At 37.3% G+C, this 10,664-nt stretch overlaps 1 protein-coding gene across 1 annotated transcript; it reads left to right on the top strand.

The window, feature by feature from the left end:
- Nucleotides 1–2,178: 2,178 nt before the first annotated feature.
- On the top strand, nt 2,179–3,258 carry LOC114296217 (17.3 kDa class I heat shock protein). Its single transcript, XM_028240500.2, has one exon. The coding sequence runs from the start codon at nt 2,534–2,536 to the stop codon at nt 3,014–3,016; it is 483 nt and encodes a 160-aa protein (XP_028096301.2). The 5' UTR covers nt 2,179–2,533; the 3' UTR covers nt 3,017–3,258.
- Nucleotides 3,259–10,664: the final 7,406 nt, after the last annotated feature.

Here is a 10,664-nt window from a genome sequence, read left to right as displayed (position 1 = left end):
AAAATATAAATTATAAATTATAAATTAAATTTAATTGAAAATAATAAATTAAAAATTATGGCCTTATAAATTAAATTTTTTTAGTGTTGTTAAATTATAAATTATAGATTACAAATTTAAAATTATATATTAAATAAAAATTATAAATTACAAGGATAAAATAGTCTTTTGAACATTTATCCTTATCCAGTTCGTCTAACCAAACATTGGATTCATTAAAAATAGTCCAATCTAGACATCTAATCCCATGACTAAACAAACATAGGATACAAATCCAGTCCAACCAAATAGTCCGGGGGACTAACAGTCCGATGGATTACAATCCCCCCTTATCTAGTCCGTCCAAACAAACGCACCCTTAGAGAATCAAAATTTACCTATAATTAGATTGTGTTAAATTGATGAATTGTGAGTTGATGAGTAAAATAAATTTGAATCATTGACTCTTATTTTTGAATAAATTCTAAGTATATAATCTTCCAATTCTAATTGACTACTTACAATAGACACAAAGAAACTTGACGGTATTTTAAAATAAATTTATACACAAACTTTTCAATGTCTAAATTTATTTATTTATTTATTTATTGATAAATATTAGTTGTTAGTTGTTAGATTAGCACCTATAAGAGAAAATCTCTCCACCATTGACAAAGTACTAAAGTGCTTGCACTCTTTAATTTAACCGCTTTAAAGAGAATTGAACCCATGACCTCCTTAGGACTAATCCCTAAGAAAGACATAGTAGCCAATTAAGCTAGGCCTAATTGGTTTTTCATGTCTAATTGTTTACCATTTTTTTTTTGTTGATTTGCACTCTTCCTTTAATAGAATGGTGCTTGCACTTAGCTATAGGGGTGGTAGTCCTTTTATTCTCCTGATTATGCAAATTCCATTCGCTTAAATTACAAGATTGAGATTTTATGCATGATCTGAGAAGAACCAAATTCTGTAGATTCTTCATTTAACTTGATTGAGTTGGCTTGTTTATTAGCAGTTTATTTGTATAATTTATGATATATAAAAGATTTCTTTATAAAAAAAATAATGTTTTATAAAATTTGATTGAATTATTTATAAAAAAATATTTTAAAGATATATTGCAACGTACGTAATATAGATAATAATATAGATAACACTTTCATTATTACAATTGCACTTCGTATTTTGTTAAAGTATTTTCAAACTAACTCTTTCAAAGAAGTCTATTAGCTATTATAATTAATTACATCATTTTTTACTCTCTCAAACGAGTTACCTACTGCAATAGTTATTTTAACAAGATTATTGTAGGCCATTTACATTTAAAGAGTATTGAGAGATTTTTTAAACTAATTTGTGTGGATAAATATATGAAATAAACAATCGCGTTAGAGCATATAAATGAATAGTTAGTTAAATAGATCATGAGTTTGGCTTAATGATTTTGTAGTCATACCTTTACACTATGTTTGAAACTTAGAAAAGAAAAAAAAAAGAAATAATTACTTAAGTTATAAGAGAAAATAAATGAAATAAAATGATTGTAATTTCTTTCAATTTTGTTTGGATAAGTAAGAAATAAATAAATTATTGTGATTTTTTTCCTTCTTGTTTGGTTAGATTTTATAAGAGAAAATAAAAGAAACTGTTTTATGTTATATTACTTTTATGTTATATTACCAAAATAATATGAAAAGTCCTTGAGGACATGGGTGTCAATTATTTTATTTCTTTTATTTTTACAGAGACAAAATTAGTATTATAAAAATATAAGAATCTGTTGGTTTCTTTTCTCTCTCAATCTCTCTACTTTTGAAAATATTGAAAATGAGGGTTATAAGAGAAATGGATTTTTCTCTGTTTCTCTCAATTTCTTCCTATTTCTCTCCACTTAAGTTATCCAAATAAGGAAGAGAAATACATATCTCTCCATTTCTTTTCTCTCCAAATCACTCAATTCAAACATTGTGTTAAGGTGTGATGAGAAGAATGTCAGAAGTTCGAGTTGATGGAGTAGCGACGACCCTTTTAATTGTAATACTTTACTAACAATCTAATATCCTACAATCTTAAAAAGAAAAGAAAAAAAAACTAATAAGTTCTTAGTAAAGTTTGTTAATATCCTACAATTGCCTAATAAATGTTTGTTAAAAAACAAATAAAAAAAAAAGAATTTCAATACATATTTGATATATTATTTTGTTATTTTTATTTATATATTTACATATTTTAATAGTATATATCTTTTACACATTGACATTAACCACCTATCAGTTAGCATTTTTCAAAAAAATAAAATGTAAATAAATTATTCAAAAAAAAAAATTAAAAACCCTACCCATAAAAATAAAAAAAAACCAACAAAGCAGTGTGGGCGGTAGTCTCTGGAACATTCGAGAGGAGTCAGAACCAGCAAAATATCATCCAATCCCCATGTATAAAACCCCTCATTGGTTAATCGCCAAAACCATAAAAGAAGTTACAAAATCCACAAACTCTGAAACCTTTACTCTCCGAATCTCTCCGTCTTCTGGCTCTCCAAACACCCAAAATGTCGCTGATTCCTCACTTCTTCGGCCGCCGATCAAATAATGTTTACGATCCATTCGCTCTCCAGATGTCCGATCCCTTCGAAGGCTGGCCGTTCAACAGCAACTTCGGACCGATCTCCGATCACTTCCCCTCCGAGACGGCGTCGTTCGTCCGCTCGAACGTCGACTGGAAGGAGACTCCGACGGCGCACGTGTTCACGGCGGACGTGCCGGGGCTGAGGAAGGAGGAGGTTAAGGTGGAGGTGGAGGAAGGAAGAGTGTTGCAGATCAGCGGAGAGAGGAATCGCGAGCAGGAGGAGAAGGGCGACACGTGGCACCGCATGGAGCGGAGCAGCGGCAAGTTTCTCCGCCGCTTCAGGCTGCCGGAGAACGCCAAAGTGGATCAGGTCAAGGCGGCGATGGAGAACGGAGTGCTCACTGTGACGGTGCCGAAAGAAGGGGTGAAGAAGCGCGATATGAAGTCTATTAAGATCTCCGGTTAAACGTCATCGTCACTTCCTGTTCTGGTGTCTCGTGAGTTTAATCTAGGGTTTTGAGAAGCGTCCACGGTTGTGAACCGATGGGTATAAAATAAATTGTGACTTTTGTTTGAGGGTTTTGGTATGCAAGTCATTTGTCTTGTTGAATTCGGTTATCTTGACTGCGTGTCCTTGTATGTAAATGCTTAGTTGAAGTATATATGACTGCTTTTGTGAATAATAATATCAGTTTTGAGGTCTAGAAATTCTCTGATTTACTTGATTTACTTCTTGAGTTTCCATTATGTTTAATTGCTGATTTTGTTGGTACTCGGAACTTGTTCAGTTTTTGGGTCCAGCGAAGGGATAGAATTTGCTTTGCAATAATCATTTTCAAATTGGCTTGTGCATCCAATTTTTGAAAATCTGTCGTTGTGAATGAATTTTTTTTTTTACTGACTCTTCCATTCGTCTTAAGATGACAAATATGGTTAAATTAAGATCTTCTACAATTAGCTATGATTCTGGATGTTGAAGCCATAATCTAAGATATGATTATCAATGCCTAAAGGAACCTGAAGCCCTATGCCCACAATAAGTGCACTTGGTATATACTCTCTTAAAAGCACAACCTGCCAAACACTATCAGGGCACTCTCTATTCCATTGTAATAATTCTTGAAACAAGTGGAAAAGGAATATATGAAGTCTGTTATGTTCCTCTATGCATTTCTGTGATGGATAAATCGCCATGAAAAATGAGTAAAATCTTTGAATCAAGATCTTTGCATCATGTTTGACCCAAATGGTGCGAGTGTCTTGCTGTAAAAAAAGTTTGAGAATAGATTTAACCTATGATAAATAATTCAACAATGTTAACAGAAATTAACAAAACAAAAATACCTTAATATTGTTGGATCAATCTTTTATATAAAAAATAAATTGAAATCAAATCAAACAAATAAAATAAATAACTTATTAAATTTATTTTACTGAATCAAATGAATAATAAAAAGATCAAAAGTGTGTGACACTCTATCCTTAAAACAGATTCGTGGTGCTCGCGAACTATTGGCATCTATTTTTTATAATACAATGATCTTCACAAATTATAACAGTGTTTAGATCTGTCCGAATAGATATGAAAAGAATGACAGAAGTTAAATCTGTTCTGGGCAGTTTGAATCTGTCCAGGTGCAACAGATTTAAGACTTGTTTGGACTATTTTAATCTGTTGTGGAATTGATCTTAAAGAGGCACAATTTTTTGGACACAAAATTTGAATTCAAATTTAATTTGAAATACAAATAAATTTTGTTCAAAAAATTAATGTTAGAATCAACTCGACCCACAACACACACCCGCGCATGGCTCAGCTTGGCTCGGCCGGACAGCGACGACGCGTGTGGTGGTTTGAGCCAAGGTTTCTTTCTCCATAACTTATCCCTTCTACAAACTTGGGATGCCCCTTGGGGCCCAACCGAAGTGTTGTCATCTTGAACTTATATACACATATAAGTTGTCTTCAAGTTTCAATGTGGGACAAGCCTTGCGAGGAAACCCACATTTAATTCTTTAAATGTCCATTCGACGAACCCGAAAACGACGTCAAGTTCCCATTCACTCATAAATGGTTTTGACGAACTGTCTTCACCGTGTAACTTGCCATGTGGCAAGGAACACGTCACCTCTTCGGACCCACTCAAAAGATGCGGCCCACTCAAAATTGGGCTCAAAATTGACCCAAAATAAACTTATAAAAAACCAATATTCCAACAATCCTCCACATGAATGAAATTTGACGAAGAGAAAATACAACATGATCTAAATACAGAGAGTACAAAAATTGAAATATTCTGCAAAGGTTAGGTAACTTTTGGTTTTGAACCTTTCCTTGTAAGACACTATCGAATTTACTAGCTAACTAATAAACATGGTGTCTTAAATTGTTCAGCCATTTGTATAAACTAAGACAATAGAACTAGGGCTGCAAATGAACCGAGCTGTTCATAAATAAGTTCGACTCGGCTCGACTCATTTAGTAAACGAGCCGAGCTCGAGCGTGAATATTAGGCTCGTTGTAGAAGTCCCCGAACGTCCCGGGAGGGAAACCCGTTTTGTTCATTTGGGCTCACTACAGTTCAGGACTCAATGTCACGGTCCTGTATCTAATCTCGCAGAGTGTAATGCAAAACCGATGAATCATCAAAGAATCCAAATCCGACAAATCGTTTTTGAAAACAGATTTTTTGAAATAAGTGCCAAACATGGACTACTTTGCCAGATACAGAATCGCCACCTAAATATTTTATTTTGGAAAATTTAGAAAACCCTGACTCGTTGCCTAAGGCCACGTGTCCGTCATCACCAAAGTTGCCTCAGCTCGGGAATTTGGGTACGATTGGAGAAGGTCAGCTATGAGCACCCCCGCTCGCCCGATCAAAGATCGGCCACTACTAAACATGACATCGAGTTTTGAAAACATTATGCGTTCTTATTCCGGTTATTAGCCTAAATTTACTATGTGATGCGCACAGCATACAAGTATAGACTAGATCGCCTGAATTGGAACAAAACATCTCATGTTTATTTATTTGAAAATGGTTTGATGGTGTTACTCGTAAGTAGGCTAAGACGTGAATTTGCCACTCTCGAGTGGGCTTAGAAAACAAGATGATTTGACACTCTCAAGTGGGCTTAAAACTCACAGTCAATGCATTATTCCAACTAGATAATCCAACCTTCACCCACAGGCATTCAGGCAGGTATATCACATAAGCAGTTAGCCTCATGGAAAGTATGCTATCATGGCAGTCACTCACACACATGCAAGGATACTAAAGCATAAACACTTACCGAGTACTCCGAGCCAAAACAGAAACTAATTAGTAATCACATGCATGATCCTAGTTCATGTTAAGATGGCTAATGCAACACATGCAGGAATGCAACTAGAAATAGGCTCGGCTATTCTAAAATGGCATATGAGATGCTACAGCTAACACGTATTCAACTTGGAATTGAAATGCAATGCAGTTAGTATGATGCGCCGAGCCCGGTGCATGCAAAACAGATGAATGAATGCAAACATGCGAACATAAGTATGCTAATTGAAACATGCCCTAAACTAACCATCATAAGCTAGTAAATAAAAGGGAGAAAGACGTGGGGTTGGAAGACATGCACCCACTCACGCACGCTTATTGCAAAATTGGCCCTCTCTCGGAGGATCCGAATAAATAATATAAGCCGCCTAATCAACTAACTCACGAGCTAATTAATTATTACAAAACCCTATGAATAACTAGTTACAACTAATTATTACACAACTTAATTAATTAACAAATTAATTATTACAAATAACAAATGTTAACTAACTAGTAAGCAGTAAAAGAGAATTGTTCCAACTCTGTTCGAAGAAGAGGAGGGTATGTATGCTCGTTTCGGTTCCTTGCCTCGAAACGCCTTCCAGTTGCTCTTTAGAGGCTCTGTTTGCAGGGTGTCTTCCAGTGTTTGTTGCTGAAACTTACCAAAACACTGCTGGAGAGTTCACCAGTGGCCTGCCGGCCATGAAAGGAGCACTGCTGGCCAACAACAAGGCACTGCCGGCCAAGGATGAGAGTATGCCGGCCATCAGTGGTGCACTGCTGGCCACTGGTGTGCTGTGACACCAAGCTGCAACAAAGCACAAAATAGAGAAAAGGGAGAGTCTCCCAAGGGTGTATATGCACTATGCCACCCCAAATCACCTCAAAACATCAAGGGAGAGGCCTAGTCGAATCCACGACCATTAATCACGCATCTCGATGCATGATGGCCAAAGATCCAACTTGTGCAAATCAATATGAAAATGAATGCACAAATAAAGCAAGTAAAGCCTAGAACTCTATCATGAATCATCAAGAGCTTCGGCGACCGAGAATTGAGACACGTTCCATCACTCGGAGTATGAAACGCCCCTCGTTTCTTATGCTCGGATTAACACTTAATCCAAACAATGCAACACGTAAGCATGGCAAACATGCAATATGAACAACCTGACAAGGCTAATGACATGCAACAAGCACATATGCATGATGTGAGGTAACAACCTTGGACAACATGACAAAATGCAACATAAACATGCAACAACATGTAATGAGGCTAGCATGCGACAACATGCAAAGATGGAGCCAGCATACAACAATATGCAAGACAGGCATGCGACAACATGCAAAAGGATGAGCTTAAACTAATGTGGGCAGCTCTCAACTAAGCCCAAATCAGTGGCCAAAATTGATGAATTGATGGCATGAAAAGCATGAAATGGCAAGGCAAACATGTATGTCAAGTGGCTCAAGTATTAAGGCACAAAGAGGACAACTCTTAAGCACACTTAAGGAGCAACAAACATGGGTATATGGCAATGAGGTAAGATCTGAAATCTCATGTAAAGTGATGCCAAATCAACTCAAAAGTGCAAGCACAGCATGTTATGATGCTCAAAGCTCAAAGTAAGCAAGGGGACTTAAGCCAAGGCCATACAAGGCAAGCCCCAAAGGGCCAAGGGGACCTAAAACAGTCCTAGGGCAGGTCCAAACAAGACCAAAACTAAGCTCAAAGCTAGCTAACACGGGCTAGAACACAATGCTAAAAACATGGAGCATGTAAGGCTTTAAAGAGGCGATACACTACACCTATTGAAACCAAACATGGCATGACTTGGGCGACATAAAATAGAGTTACATCATGGTATAATAAGACCCAAAATGCACTGAAATGATGAGCCAAAGGCTTAAGCTTAATGGCATGCACAAAAGCTCATTCTTGAGGCATAAAGCACAAGCTCTATAAAGCATTCAAGGCATGTCTAATACAAGTGTATGACAACATTTCATGGACTGAAATAGCATATGAAATGAGGGCAAAGCATGCAAACATCACATGTATGGCATGGTAGGGGCCTCAAAACCCAAAACTAGCTTAAGCATTTACACTATGGCTATACAAAGCACAAGTGATATGGTCATGGTAGCCTAAAACAGTCCTAGAGCAGCCCAAAATAAGCATAAAATCATGTTAGAGCAAAGCCAAAATATGCTAGGATGATGAGTCAAGGCATCATGCACAAGAGGCTAGTAAACAAGATTTGTTCTACACCTATATGGAGCATGCAAAGGATGATCAAACCAACTATGGATAGGGTCATAACATGCCAAATGATGACCAAATACATACTGAAATGTAAACTAAACAAGCTAACATGACATGGCAAAGCATGGAGCATATGAAGCTAGTTTCGGGGATTTACATTACAAGTATATCATGCAAGCATGGAGTGACAAAACCAACCCAAAATAAATTCATGGCATGGTAAAACATCACCAAAAACCCACTGAAATGGCCTCAACACAAGCTAAGCACACATGCTACTTTGATGGGCTATGAATGGAGTTACTCAACACATACTAGATGCATGCAAAATATGATCAAACCAGCCATGGACAGGGCCAAGGCAGGTCCTAGAAGTCACAAAAATAGGCCTGAACCAAGCCTAAAAAATGCATGGAGGGATGGTCCTTTGGAAGGCCAAAAATGCAAGCAAAAAGGAACCAAAAGAGAGGGGGCCACCCCCTCTGATTAAGGACCTCAAAACCACACCTTTACCACTGAAAATCTACTGGATTTCAGTGGCAAGAAGGCCAAACCAAGGCTAGCTTGGAGGCCTCAAGGAATGGCTTAAAACAAAGCCAAACAAAGCATGCAAGGGGGTTACACACCCCTAATAGCAAAATGACCTTAAACAAACTTAAAAAGCACTTAAATAAAAGACTTTTTTCAGTTATAAGCAAAGCCCAAATCAATATGCAAGGAGGGCTAAAGTAAGGTACAAGAAGGTGCAAAAATGGGGAAAATACTCACCCTTGAAGACCCTCTTCGAAACCAGCAACTTCAGGGGGTGGAAACCAGTTTTCAGACCTCAAAAAGACCTCCCAAGAAGCTTGGTCCAATGGTGGTGGTGTATCTCTATGTGTTGTAGTGTAAAAGTGCAAGGAAATTCAACTTTTAAGCACAAAATACAAACAATATAGAGAGAAAGAGAGCTTTTTCTCTTCAAAAAAGCTGAACCTCTTCTAAGGAGAGAGGCTCTCTCCTTATATAGAGGAATGCAAAGCTAAAGCTTCTTTACAAGGGTTCCATCCCTCCATACACGTGTATGGAGGGGAGCAAACAAAAAATCAGCTGGCTTAAAAGATCTGGAGGAAAACCAGCTGAGACAAGGAGGGTGCTGGCCATCATCAATGGTCGGCAGTGGTTCACTGATGGCCGGCAGGGCATCACCAATGGCCGGCAGGCACAAGGCAATGGCCGGCAGTGCCATGCCATGGCCGGCAGTGCACCAAGAAGGTCACTTTGAAAGGACCTAGTCAAGGTCCAAAAAAAAGGCAGAAAGGATACAGGGTTCGGGAAGCTCGAACCGGTGACGTTCTGCCGCGACAGTCGAGTACTCAGCGGGCAATAGAACTAGTTGTTGGGTGTACCTGCAAGCACAACCAAGTCTCGAAGACGGTCAAAAATGGGGTGTCTACACTCGTTTAATAAACGAGCCGAGCTCGAACTCGCATAAGCTCGGATCGTTTATCTTTATTTAAATTATATAATAAATATATTATTTATATATTAAATAATATATAAATATATATAAATAATAATATAAATACATTTTTTTTATATATATTGAATAATATAAATAATATTTTTTATTTAACTAATATAAATAATATTAAAAAAAAATTACCGAGTCGAGTCGAGCCGAGCCGAGTTCGAGCCCAGTTCCTTGTCGAGCTGAGCACGAACTCAATAAACGAGCTCGATAAGTAAATGAGCCGAGCTCGAGCTCAGCAAAGCTCGACTCGGCTCGGTTCCTTTGCAGCCCTAAATAAAACTCACATAGTATATCACTAGACACAGTTTAGTTCTCACTGTTGTGTTCATTTTGGTCTTGAACAACCTGATCTTTTATGAGTGCTCTAGAGAATTGTAGCCCTTCACAAATCTCATAGAACCGGCCCAGTTCACACTCACATAAGTGATTCTTATGAAGAGTATCCTGCCATACTCCACTAGGTTTACCTAGATATAAGAATCATTAAAACTATTACTTAACCTAAAATGCTGCAGACATCACTATTTTATCATAGAAATGGGTAGGAGTTGGACTCACCAATGATCCTTCTAAGTCATACACAACTCGGTTGTCCCTTTGAACCTAGATCTTGGGATCTCCAGTCAATTAGGTTGGGTTGCCGTTGTGGTAACTCTTATTTAATAGGCTTAAGTCCTATTTCCCTTGTTGAATTTTCAATTAACTTTCTTGCTAACCCTTTGGTTAGTGGATTCGCTATGTTGTCTTTAGACTTCACATATTCAATGGAAATAATTCTATTAGAGAGTAGTTGTCTCACGGTGTTATGTCGACGACGAATGTGTTGTGACTTACCATTATACATATGACTCTGTGCTCTACTAATTGCTGATTGACTATCACAATGTATGCATATAGCAGGCACTGGTTTTGGCCACATTGGAATATCTTCAAGGAAGTGACGAAGCAATTCTGCTTCTTCCCCAGCTTTATCTAAAGTTATGAATTCTGATTCTATAGTAAACCTAGCTATGCAAGTTTGTTTGGA

Source organism: Camellia sinensis, chromosome 1, assembly GCF_055761805.1.
Source record: "Camellia sinensis isolate YWXY chromosome 1, ASM5576180v1, whole genome shotgun sequence".
NCBI classification, from domain to species: domain Eukaryota; kingdom Viridiplantae; phylum Streptophyta; class Magnoliopsida; order Ericales; family Theaceae; genus Camellia; species Camellia sinensis.
Note: the sequence above shows the minus strand (reverse complement) of the source record. Positions and strands in the feature narration are given on the sequence as shown.